General features: G+C 59.4%; 1 protein-coding gene across 5 annotated transcripts in view; it reads left to right on the top strand.

The window, feature by feature from the left end:
• The window catches only part of KNDC1 (kinase non-catalytic C-lobe domain containing 1), a 53,432-nt gene that overhangs the window by 24,507 nt on the left and 16,220 nt on the right, over positions 1-12,705 (top strand). For 2 of the 5 annotated variants that reach the window (XM_070781161.1, XM_070781165.1), the window contains exons 10-18: positions 5,506-5,664; positions 6,152-6,229; positions 6,738-6,831; positions 7,361-7,523; positions 7,592-8,256; positions 8,472-8,616; positions 9,385-9,482; positions 10,090-10,433; positions 12,524-12,556. In XM_070781161.1, coding sequence (XP_070637262.1) covers positions 5,506-5,664; positions 6,152-6,229; positions 6,738-6,831; positions 7,361-7,523; positions 7,592-8,256; positions 8,472-8,616; positions 9,385-9,482; positions 10,090-10,433; positions 12,524-12,556 — 1,779 coding nt within the window. The remainder of the gene's footprint in view (positions 1-5,505; positions 5,665-6,151; positions 6,230-6,737; positions 6,832-7,360; positions 7,524-7,591; positions 8,257-8,471; positions 8,617-9,384; positions 9,483-10,089; positions 10,434-12,523; positions 12,557-12,705) is intronic. The other 3 variants (XM_070781162.1, XM_070781163.1, XM_070781164.1) reach the window with 3 other exon arrangements.

Below are 12,705 nucleotides of genomic sequence, written 5' to 3' on the forward strand. Positions count from 1 at the left end.
GAAAATCGGTGAATTGAGCTTTGCATCAAAATTTAAAATTGGCGAAATGACATTTACCCCGTGTGGAAGGCTGACTCAACAACTGAACATCAGCGTAACGCACCACATACACTAGAGAAGGGAAATCTGTGTCAGTAGATACTAAGCCTCTGACAGAATTCAACACTCATTCATAATAAAAATTCCCAGCAAACTAGGAATAGAAGGAAATTTCCTCAACTTGATAAAGAATATCTACAAAAATAGTCAACAGATCATTAACAGTGAGAAGCTAGAAAATTTACCCCTAAGACTGGGGAAAAGGCAAGAATGTTCCTTCTCATCATTCCTATTCAATATGGTACATTGATTTTAGCCTTCTATGAGTGTGTGGTGGTAACTCACTGTTTTAATTTGCATCCCCCGAACGCCGTATGAAGGAGAACGTCCTTCACGTGCATGGATGTGGACATCTACCCATGTATAGACTTGTATTCGCTCAGGTAATGCAGCAGTAAGACAAGAAAAGGAAATAAAACGTATGTTGATTGAGAAAGAAGAAAGAAGACTGTCTTTGCTTACAGCTGAGATGATTGAAATCATGTCAGAAAGTCCCAGAGAATTAACAGAAATCTGGAGCAGAGCAGTTACAGCAAGACTGCAGGCTAGAAGAGCAGTGGTACAGACGTCACCTGCTCTCCTGTTCACAGCAACGACCAAGTAGGGTTTGAAATTTAAAAAACAATGCCATATATGCTAGCACCAAAAAGTCACTTACGTGTAAATGTAACAAGACGTGTGTGAGAAGGGCTTCCCAGGAGGCACTAGCAGTAAAGACCTTGCCTGCCGACGCCGGAGACGTGAAAAACACGGGTTCAACGCTGGGTGGGGGAACCCCCTGGAGGACGGCATGGCTACCCACTCCAGTATTCTTACCCAGAGAATCCCAAGGACAGAGGAGCCTGGAGGGCTCAGTCCATGGGACTGCAAAGAGTCAGACACGACTGAAGTGACTTAGTGTGCACGCCTGTGTATAAGATACATGTAGGGAAAACTAATAAAACTGATATGAAAGAAACCAAAAAGCTAAAAAAATGGAAAGGTCATCCATGTTCACACACTGAAAGACTCAATGTTAGCACCATGTCAGTTCTTCCCAATTTGATCTATAGATTCAGTGCAATTCCAGTGAAAGTTCCAGCAAGTTATTTTGTGGCTACTGATGGACTGATTCTAAGGTTTATGTGAAGAGGCAGGAGACTCAGAATAGCAGACACAATATTGAAGAACAAAGTCAGAGGCCTGACGCTACCCAGTTCTAAAACTGATTGTAAGCGACAGTAATCAAGTGTGGTTTTGGCAAAAGGAAAGGCAAATAATGGAACAAATTAAAGGAACAAGACTGCCCAGAAACACCCACACAAACACAGTCAGCAGGTCTTCGGCAAAACAGCAAAGGCAAGCCTGGGAGAAACAACGGTCTTCTCAACAGGCGGAGCTAGCACAACAGGACAGTGTAAAAGAACCTTCACACAGACCTTGCACTTTTCATAAAAATTAACTCAAAATGGATCAGAGGCCTCAAAGCTATAAAACTTCTAGAAGATAATGTAGGAGAAAATCTAGACAAAACTTTAGACAAAATCTAGGCAAAATTTAGATACAAAGCCAAAGCATGACCTATGAAAGAAACAATAGATGTTAGACTTCTTTATTAGATTCTTCTGCTCCATAAAAGATACAGTTAAGAGAATGAGAAGTCATGCCACAGATGGGAGCAAAACCCATATCTGACAAAGGACTTGTATCCCAAATATGCCAAGAACTCTTAAAACTCAACAACAGAGTGCCTGAAGAACTATGGATGGAGGTTCGTAAAATTGTACAGAAGGCAGTGATCCAAACAATCCCCAAGAGAAAGAAATGCAAAAAGGCAAAATGGTTGTCTGAGGAGGCCTTACAAATAGCTGAGAAAAGAAGAGAAGAGAAAGACAAAGGAGAAAAGGAAGGATATACCCATTTGAATGCAGAGTTCCACAGAATAGCAAGGAGAGAGAAGAAAGCCTTCCTCAGTGATCAGTGCAAAGAAATAGAGGAAAACAATAGAATGGGAAAGACTAGAGATCTCTTCTGGAGAAGACAATGGCACCCCACTCCAGTACTCTTGCCTGGAAAATCCCATGGACGGAGGAGCCTGGTGGGCTGCAGTCCATGGGGTCACTAAGAGTCGGACACGACTGAGCGACTTCACCTTCACTTTTCTCTTTTCATGCACTGGAGAAGGAAATGGCAACCCACTCCAGTATTCTTGCCTGGAGAATCCCAGGGATGACGGAGCCTGGTGGGCTGCCGTCTATGGGGTCGCACAGAGTCGGACACGACTGAAGCGACTTAGCATAGCATAGAGATCTCTTCAAGAAAATTAGAGATACCAAGGGAACATTTCATGCACAGATGGGCACAATAAAGGACAGAAACGGTATGGCTTAACAGATACAGAAGATATTAAGAGGTGGCAAGAATACACAGAAGAACTGTACAAAAATGGTTTTAATAACCCAGATAAGCACGATGGTGTGATCGCTCACCTAGATTCAGACATCCTGGAGTGCAACGTCAAGTGGGCCTAAGGAAGCATCACTACAAACAAAGCTAGTGGAGGTGATGGGATTCCAGTTGAGCTATTTCAAATCCTGAAAGATGATGCTGTTAAAGTGCTGCACTCAATATGCCAGCAAATTTAGAAAACTCAGCAGTGGCCACAGGACTGGAAAAGATCAGTTTTCATTCCAGTCCCAAAGAAAGGCAATGCCAAAGAATGCTCAAACTATCGCACAATTGCACTCATCTCACATTTCTAGCAAAGACATGCTCAAAATCTCCAAGCTAGGCTTCAACAGTATGTGAACCAAGAACTTCCAGATGTTCTAAATCCAAGCTGGATTTAGAAAAGGCAGAGGAACCAGAGATCAAATTGCCAAAAACCATTGTATCATAGAAAAAGCAAGCCAATTCCAGAAAAACATCTACTTCTGCTTCACTGACTACGCTAATGCCTTTGATTATGTGACTATGTGGATCACAACAAACCGTGGAAAATTCTTAAAAGAGATGGGGATACCAGACCACCTTACCTGCTTCTTGAGAAACCTGTATAGGGGTCAAGAAGCAACAGTTAGAACTTGACATGAAACAACAGACTGGCTCCAAATTGAGAACGGAGCACATCAAGGCTGTATATTGTACAATAATTTTGAACAGACACCTCACCAAAGAAGATATCGTGTGGCAAGTAAGCACATGAAAGATGTCCCACTGCGTCTAGCACTCGGGAATGCAAAGTAGAGCCGTGAGTTCCCACCACACACCCAGCAGACAGGCTAAAATCAAACACCGACAACGGCAGAGGCCGACAAGGGTGAGGAGCAACGGGAACTCTCATCCATTGCTACAGGGACCCAGCAACCCAGACGTTTTTCTTAGAGGAATGAAGCTTGTGTTCACAGGAAGTCCTGCACATGGCTGTTCACAGCTTTGTTGGCCACAGCCCCAGCCCGGAGGCCTTTCGGCTCAGATGTCTTCAGCAGGCGCAGGGCAGCCCACGGAGAGCCAGCAGCGATGGAGCCGAGAGAGAAGCGTCCGCCCCGGAGGCTGCAGAGCGTCGGTCCCGTTCATGCGGAATGACGAAGTTAAGGGATGAACAGGTGGATCGTTGCCAGCAACTAAGGCTGGAGGGGACAGGTCGGATCCTGGTGCGGCAGAGCCCCCATCTCTCGGGGCCCACACCAGGGGCCTGGCTGTGACATGCACCCAGCCTGGCAGGGCGTCCCCGCTGGGGCTGGGAGAGGGCACCTGGGCCTCTCTGGGTCATCCCCTACAGCGACCTCAAAATTAGAAGAAAATTGATAAATACTCAAAACTAACAACTTCCTAGTGACCTGAACTAAATTAGGGACTAAAGAGCCTCTTGAGGAGGGTGAAGCAGAGTGGGAAAGCTGGCTTAAAACTCAACATCCAGAACACTAGCATCAGGGCATCCGGTCATGGCAGACAGATGGGGAAAAGGGCACGAGGTGACAGATGTTATTTTTGCGGGCTCCAAAATCACTGCAGACGGTGAGTGCAGCCATGAATTTAAAAGACGCTTGCTCCTTGGAAGAAAAGCTATGACCAACCTAGACAGCATATTGAAAAGCAGAGACGTTACTTTGCCAACAAAGGTCCATCTAGTCAAAGCTATGGTTTTTCCTGTGGTCATGTATGGATGTAAGAGTTGGACTATAAAGAAAAACGAGCACTGAAGAATTGATGCTTTTGAACTGTGGTGTTGGAGAAGACTCTTGAGAGTCCCTTGGGCTCCAAGGAGATCCAACCAGTCCATCCTAAAGGAAGTCAACTCTGAATATTCATTGGAAGGACTAATGTTGAAGCTGAAACTCCAGTACTTTGGCCACCTGATGCCAAGAGCTGACTCATTGGAAAAGACCCTGATGCTGGGAAAGATTGAGGGCAGGAGGAGAAGGGGACCACAGAGGATGAGATAGTTGGATGGCATCATCGACTCAATGGACATGAGTTTGAGTGAACTCCGGGAGTTGGTGATGGACAGGGAGGCCTGGTGTGCTGCAGTCTATGGGGTCGCAGAGTCGGACACGACTGAGCGACTGGACAATGACTTGGTATAGTCGGCTGTGTCTGTGCTTCCGGGCGGGAGCCCCGTAGGAAGGGCCCCCCGTGTCCCCCAACCCCGGGCTCCACTGCACTGACGGCTGGGAGCCGGCCACGCGCGAGTCTTCACACCATGGAAATCCACCAGCGCTGAACTCAGGGCTTGATTCCTCGTCTTGTCAGTTGGCTAGACTTAATGACAGCCGTGGGGGACGAATATGACAAGATTGAACCGAGGAGTGCGTCAGGTCTGGGAGCGACCCTCCGGGGTTTGGCCACAGTCACGTGATCGGCACAGAAGTGCTGTGTCTCTGGTTTCGCTTTCACTTTTCGAGAGAAACAAAGGTATTGGCCCCATGCAGGTCGGAAGCTCGAGTTGGTCACAGGTTGGCTGCAGATACAAGAGTCAGATAAAATCAGGGGGAGGCCTTGGGGAGAAGTGGCCAACTCCACAAGCTTACAGAAAGGAGCACCGGCCCTTCCGTGATGCTCTCAAGCGCATGTGACACACCCTTGGTATCAGTACATTATAAAACAGACCTCTGTGGGCACCGGGAGGACGTGCTTCTGTTCAGGGAGCCTGTTGTCAGCGTTTAGCAGCACGGTGGGGTTTCGGGGAGCTCTGGGCCTCGGGCCCCCGCAGGGCCACCTTCCCCTTGTGGAGAGCAAGCTGGAAGGTGTGGCCGGGGCCCAGGTCCTCCTGCTCACGCTGAGGCTCTGATGCCTGTGGGTACTGGTCAGAGCCCCAGGCCAGAGCCTGGTGTGCAGCTTGCGGTCTGTGGTGGGGCTCCAAGCTCTGAGGACGCCCCCCGCTTGTGGGCAGTTCTGAGCCCGCGGCCCGCCCCTCTGCCCACCCAGGCCTCCGTATACTGCGTGGCTGCGGTCCTGTGGACGGCCGCCAAGTTCAGTGTCCCCCGAGACCGCAAGCTGGCCCTGCCACGCAGGCTCAAGACGCTCCTCCTGCACATGGCCAGACGCAGCGCCCAGGAGCGGCCTTCTGCCGCGGAGGCCATCGAGGTACCTGCACTGCGGGGGGCCGGACAGGCTCTCGTCTCTGGGGCAGGTCGGGGTCGGACGGGGAGCGCATGGGTTCATTCGTGGATGGGCGGCCAGGGGCCTCTGCTGCTCATCTCACGACCTTCCCCCAGCCTCTCCTGGTCTCCAGTGCATCTACCAGCAGGGTGGATGGGGGTAGCCTGGGCCCGAGCACGGACCCCTGACCGCCTACGGACCCCCGCATGCCCGACTTCCCCATATTCTCCACGGGTCCACCAGGCTGGGTGTAGCCCCTCGATCCGTGGCGTCCCAGCTGACCATGGCCAGGACAGCCGGGGACTCTGAATCGCAGCCCAGCCCCCAGGCTCTCCCCATGAAGGGGTGCTGTGGGGTCCTCCTGCCGAGAAGCCCCCAGGCCTCTGGCTGCCACTGCACACTCTGACCGGCTTCACCCCTGGAGTGCACACCGTGGCCGTGTGTCTGGACGCTGGGCTGTGCTTGCTTTCAGACCTGTAGTGGTTACCTCCTGCAGCGGGGCATGGACAGCCGCAAGATCCTGGCCCACCTAAGGGCGCTGACCTGCCAGGTAAGCCGGGTGCGGCAGACCCCGCAGACCCTCTGTGCTGCCTGGGCTGTGGGGGGAGGCTCCCGCTCCTCCTGCGCAGGGAGGAGGAGACCCCGGGCCAGGGCGGCAGGTCACGCCCATCCGCTGGCCTGACTGTGCCGCTGTTGGGGGCCAGGCCCCCACCCTGGTCTCTGCTGAACCCCTGGCAATCCTGGGGGTCGCAGAGTGACCCTCAGCTTCCGGGCGTGCTGACTGGGCGGGGCCGTGTCAGGTGGCGACACAGTCCCTTGGATGCAACACGCACTTGCTACCTTCGTCCACATGAGGCCTGGCTGTCCCAGGCCTGACCGGCCCCCACCCCAGGAACCAGTGGAACCCACTGCTCCCAGAAGCCCATGTGCCCCGGGGGCTCCCGCTCCAGAGAGGCAGAAGCCAGGCCTGTCAGCGCTGGGGCTTTCAGGCTTCAGAGGCCACGCCTCTGGGGCCTCACGTTCATCCCCGCGGAGCTGGCCGCGTCCTTCTGCCCCAGGTTTACCAGGAGGAGGAGACCATTGGCCTGCAGCGCGCTTTCTCAGTGCTTGAGCTGGAGCCCAGCCCGGCAGCCGCACGCAGGCCTGACTCAGGTGGGCCTTGGGACTGGCCCTCCCTGCCTCCCCTGCCCCGGGCCCATCATTGCCCCTGTCTCCAGTCCAGCCCCGCGTGGATGCTGGATGTGGCCAAGGACCCCAGACGGCATGTCCAGAGCTGGCCCCCAGCCACCCTGCCTCACTCCCCCCGGCTCCTCTGACCCTGCATTCAGGCCTCCCTGTGTCCAGCGGCCAGAGCAGGCGACTCAGCTCTGCCTCGCGGCCCATGTCTCCCAGCGCACCCCCCACCACACGACCCACAGAGCCTCCCGTCTGCGGCTAGGCCACTGGCCTCTTCCAGCCTTCCAGCCACTCAGCCAAGTACCGCGCCCTCCCTGCCAGCTCGGGGCAGCCCTGGATGCACCTCCCTCAGCCTCTCTCCTCAGACTCTCCCTCACAGCAGCCCCGGGCTTGCTGGGCCCGTCCAGGCAGCGCCCACTGAGGCCGCACTCACTACGGCCCGCACTCCCGATAGCCGGCGCCCACAAAGGCCCTCGCCCACCCCGGTCACCCTGTTTGTCCCCAGACCTCGTGCGGATCGCTGGCGACAGCAGGCTTGCGGCCGTGCAGGGGCCAGTGCCCAGTCAGCCCTCTGGCCTCCGAGGGGCCATGCTGCTGCCAGAGGCGCTCACCTCTCCAGACACTCACTGCAGGCCCGTCGTCCTTACTGCGGACGAAGATGTCTCTAGGTGAGTGCCGCTCTTGGGGGCTGGCGGGGTCCCAGGCGCCCCTTGAGTGTCGTCTGCTCCACTCACAGGGACAGGCCCGCCCTGACCTCAGGGCCAGCGGAGAGCCCAGAAGCCACAGGAGGCCAGCTGGACCCACAGGGCGATGGGAAGCAGGCTGTCACGGCTCCCAGCCCAGAGACAGCTATGCAGCCAGCGCCCAGCCCCCCAGGGCCCCTCAGGGAGTCAGTGCCAAGAGGCTCAGCCCAGGGGTGCTCCGGGACCCCTGCCAGCCCACCAGAGGGGCCGTCAATGCCAAGGCCACAATCTCCGGCTCCACGCCCACCCCTGGAGACACAGGAGTCCTCCGAGGATGGAGGGGCAGAGGAGCTCACCCCAATTCAAGCATCTTCTGCTGGGCTCGGGCCCCCCACAGCGCCCCCCAGCCCTCGCCCCCCAGCTGAGCCTCCTAGAAGCAGGACCACCCAGGAGGCAGGCCAGGAGCCTGAGAGCCCCCCATTAGCCGCACAGGGCCCCTCCCTGGCCACAGGGAATCCAGACAGCCCCGGGGCTGCCCCAGGAGGCCAGCCCGAGGCGCCCCAGCCAGCAGACCGCAAGCTCTGTCCGTCCAGCGTGGATGCCCCGCCCCTCCCGGAGGGGGTGGCCTGCCCGGCACTGCAGGAGGCCACGCGCCTCATCCAAGAGGAGTTTGCCTCCGACGGCTACCTGGACCGCGGGCTGGAGGCTCTAATCATGGGTACCAGGGGTCACAGGGCCCAGGAGCAGGGGTGGGCACGCGGGGATGGGGGAGGTCACTGCGGAGCCCGCCGCCGTGATGCAGCCCAGCACAGGCGGAGCAGGAGGAGAGTCCCAGACCCGCCTGCCCCTCCCCTGGCTGTGCGCTCTGCCCTGCCAGCCCCCGAGACCGGCAAATCGCTCACCGCATCCTGACTCCTCCCTCCACCAACGCAGGGGAGTACATTTATGCCCTCAAAGACCTCACCTACGCCACGTTCTGCGGGGCCATATCCGAAAAGTTCTGCGACCTCTACTGGGGCGAGAAGCTGCTGCAGAGCCTCTTCAACGTGGTGAACGGACGGACGCCGCCCTCGGGGAAGTAAGACCCCTCCTGGCGCGGACCCCCGGTTCCTCCACCTGGGCTCCCACCCCCGCCTGCCCCAGGGGCTCGCCTCCTGCCCGAGTCCAGCTGGGCGCCCTCCCCAGAGAAGCCACCATGGCCCCGCTTCTGGCCGGAGTTCTCCCTGTGCAACCGCTCCTCCGGCAGGAAGGGGGCGCCTCCCTTCCCTGGGCCGACACCCTAGGGTGTGGGCGGGTGCCCCTGCAGGGACATGTCCCCCCGCCCAGCTGCCCAGCTTCCTCTGGGGTCGGAGGTGAGGCGGCAGCTGCAGGAGTCAGGGCCGGTGGGCTTCCCTCCCCAGTGCTCCTGGCCCCCACCCTTCACGGGACAGGCCCAGTGCCTGTGGCCCAACCCCTCCTGGGGGACTGCAGAGGGCGATGTGGGCGGGGTACCCGGCAGGCCTGTGCCTGGAAGGGCCAGGCGCACTGACTCCCAGGCCAGCCCAAGCCCCGTCTCAGCCCCAGTCCTCCCGGGCCCCCAGCACCCCACACTGAGGGTCACGCACACCTGCCTTCCACCCCAGCCGAGCCCTGTTTCCACAGCACTGCGGGAGGGGCCTCGAGGGGAGACAGGTGCCCAGAAGGCCCTCTGTCCAAGGGCCCGTGTCCATCACGCCTGTGTCCAGGCTGTCCCATAGGTGTGGACAGGGCCTCCGTCCTGAGCCCCCCACCTTCCACCTGGGGGCACCTCTGGTCAGCCTGGGAGGGGTCCTGGGGGCTCCTGCAGGGTCCTCCGTTCTGACGACAGTGCTTCCGAAGACACTGGGTCGCAGCCCGAGGGCAGCAGGACCCGCGCTCCGAGCAGCTGCTCACCATCCAGCAGGAGGGCCTCACGTCTTGGGCCGGGTGAGACAGGGCTCTGGGGTGAGGCCCTCCTCCAGGGGGTCTGTTCTGTGGGGGCAGGGTGGGGGGAGTGCTCTGCAGACCCGCAGTGGGCTGCAAGGGCGAGGACTGGGCCAGCAGTGTGGTGATGGGGTGCCAATGGCATCCTTGCTGGACACGAGCCATTTAAGACCCCGGGGTCCTTAAAGACCCCGAGCTGCTCCTGCAGCTGGAGCCCCAGGCTCCTGATGACTGAAGTCTCAGTCACGTCCCCAAAGCCCGTCTGACGGGTCACAGCCCTAGAGGCCAGGCAGTGTGGCCGCGCTCACGCGCAGGATGGCCGCCGGACTGCACGCATGCTCGGGCACTGTGCACCGGTGGAGGTGCCCAAGAACAGCCCCATGTTCGCGGGGACCCCGGGTTCCCAGGTCCTTCTGCCTCGTCTGAGAACAGGCGGAGGTTCCCTGGGATCTCTGCCCTGACTCCGCCCCGCACAGCGGCCCACTCGGAAGGGGACCCCGAGGACCCTCCCAGCCCCTCCTCGGGACCTGATGCTTCTCCCAGCAGTCAGGGCTGGACTGTCTCCCGGAACCCACGTCGTCACGTGTGACCCCCCTTCTTCTCTGTCCAGGGAAGGAGAAGCCGGGTGTGGACTCAGACGTGCTCTCTCAGGGCAACTTCGAAGTGGGGTTCCGGCCTCAGCAGTCTGTCAAAGCTGGGAGGGAGCGGCAGCCGGAGGCCCAGCCGCAGGGCGGGGGCCTGGCCGGGGGCGCCGAGGCCGAGTCCCGGCCCTCCCGGGCCCCCGAGCGTGGCCCGGCCGTGAGCCCCGCCCCGCTGGGCGCAACGAGCTGCAGCCCAGGCTGGTGCAGTGCCTTCTACGAGGCCGACTGCTTCGGCGCCGACGTGCACAGCTATGTGCAGGAGCTGGCCGAGCAGAAAGCCCCCGGGGACCCTGCGGCTGACACCCAGAGTCCGGTGAGCCCTGCACCTGTCTCGGCTGGGGGTAGGGTGCTCGGCCCCGCGCTTGTCTCGGCTGCGGGGAGGGTGCTCGGCCCAGCGCTTGTCTCAGCTGGGGGACGGTGCTTGGCCCTGCTTGTCTTGGCTTGAGGGGGGAAGGGTGCTCAGCCCTGTGCTTGCCCTCGGCTTGTGGGGGTGGGGCAGTGCTTGGCCCCAGCGCACTGCGGGCCAGGAGGACGTGTTCGAGCCAGGGCTCCCAGGTCCCACCTGCTCCTGTGGCCACCGTGCCGGGCGGGGCCCCCACCGTGTGTCTTCCAAGGTGGGGTGTGCTCATGTGCGTGCACCCCCACCTCGGGGGCAGGAATCGGCTTCTCTCTTTTGGGGTCTTGGCCCCCAGGGGCCGGCTGGCAGGAGGTCACCTTGCCCTGGGGACCACAGCTGGGTTTGGGTAGCAGGGTCAGCATGACGAGGTGAGAACCTCCTGGGCCGTGGCGGTCAGCTCGGCCAGGCCCCAGGGTCGCTTCTCTGGTGGGCAGCACACTCTGTGTGCCCCTCCAGGTCAGGGGCAGCCCTGGCTCCTCCCAGGTCAGCCGAGTGACGGCAGGCCCTGGATGGGAGTGTCCAGGCCTGGCCAGCCCATGTGCAGGGCAGCCCCACAGAGCTCCAAACCCCAGGTCTCTGCCCGGCCACTGGGGGTCTGCCCCTTCGCGACCAGGAGCCCTGACTGGGACCGCAGCCCCCCTCCTGAGTGACCAGGGCTCCCACCTGGGCCACAGCCACGCAGGGCAGGCCCCAGGGGACAGACAGGAGGGAGCGGGCAGCAGCCGGGGGCCCCACTCCCGTCCCCACCACCCCCTGCAGCCCCGCGCCGTGAGCCTCAGCACCGTCCAGCCACACCTTCCTGGGTGTCCTCATCTGGCTACTCAGTCCCAGGAGAGAAAGAGCCCGGCAGGCCTCAGTCCTGGAGAGCCAGCAGCCTCCTGTGCTCTTGGCAGCCACGCATCGTGTGCGTGCTCAGTCGTGCCCGACTCTGCGACCCCAGGGATTGTGGCCCGCCAGGCCCCTCTGTCCATGGGACTCTCCAGGCAGGAACACTGGAGTGGGCTGCCACGGCCTCCCCCAGGGATCGTCCCACCCAGGGACTGAACCCGTGTCCCCGTCTCATGCAGCAGCGGGCAGGCTCTTTGCCCCTGCGCCACCTGGGAAACCCCACTGTAACTGAATCTAATAGAGAAGAGACCCTGGGGTGGGGGTCCCCGAACCCTGTGGGCTTCCTTGGCACCCCCTCAACTCCGAGCCCAGGCACCCACAGCGTCCCACCAAGACACTGCTGTTACACTGACCTCAGCTGGACCAAGAGGTGGGACCCCAGACGAGGGCCACTGGGCAGTGGGGTCAGGAGGACGTGGCCTGGGCAGAGGCGGCTCCACGCGGACCTGCCAGCAGCCCCCGCTCGATGGTGCTGGGCAGGGCGGCGGGCTGGCCCGGGTGTCCTCTGATGGCTCGGGTCACACGCACCAGTGTCACAAGTCATGACCTCTGACACCACAGGTCACGTCCTCGGATGCCACAGGTCATGACCTCTGTATCAGATCACATCCTCATATATTAAGTGTCATGACCTCTGACACCACAGGTCACAACCTTGATTGTCACAGGTCACAATCGCTGGTGGCATTATATCAGTGTGGGCCCCTGAGGACAGGCAACGCGTTTCCAGCCCGCGCTGTTCTCAGGGCTGGGGAGAGTGCTGCCTGTGGCCACCTGGGCACGTGCCTGGTGGGGTCCGCGGGGCCCTTGTCCTCAATCCCAGGCTCTCCTGGCATGGCAGCTCCTGGAGGGAGACTGGACCATGGATGAGCCCAGCTGCCCCCTGTGTCCCATGAGGGTGGTCCTTAAGGGAGGACGGGAGACCAGCTCGGGTCTCAGACACGCTGGGCCGCTGTCTGTGGCTTGCTCGCAACCCCATGGCCGGGAGGAGGCTCCCACACCGGGTCCCACAGCGGTTCTGCAGGCGGCGCACTCGGGGGACGGTCCCAAGGGGCACGGTGGGCTGGGAAGCGCCGGGAGGGAGACCGCTGACCGTCTCTCACTTCTTCCTGCCCCAGAAGGCGAGTCCCCTGGAACCTGAGTGCAGGCAGGTGAGTGCCTGTGCACTTCCGCTCTTGACCTGGGTGACCCTGACCCCAGCTCCACACTCGAGACCCACCGTGTCTGTTACAGACAGGGCCCTTGGGAAAACACAAAAGGCATAAAAAGCCCGTGGACACATTTCACATCTGCTCCCAGA

The sequence above is a fragment of the Bos indicus genome, chromosome 26 (genome assembly GCF_029378745.1).
Source record: "Bos indicus isolate NIAB-ARS_2022 breed Sahiwal x Tharparkar chromosome 26, NIAB-ARS_B.indTharparkar_mat_pri_1.0, whole genome shotgun sequence".
Taxonomy (NCBI): Eukaryota; Metazoa; Chordata; class Mammalia; order Artiodactyla; family Bovidae; genus Bos; species Bos indicus.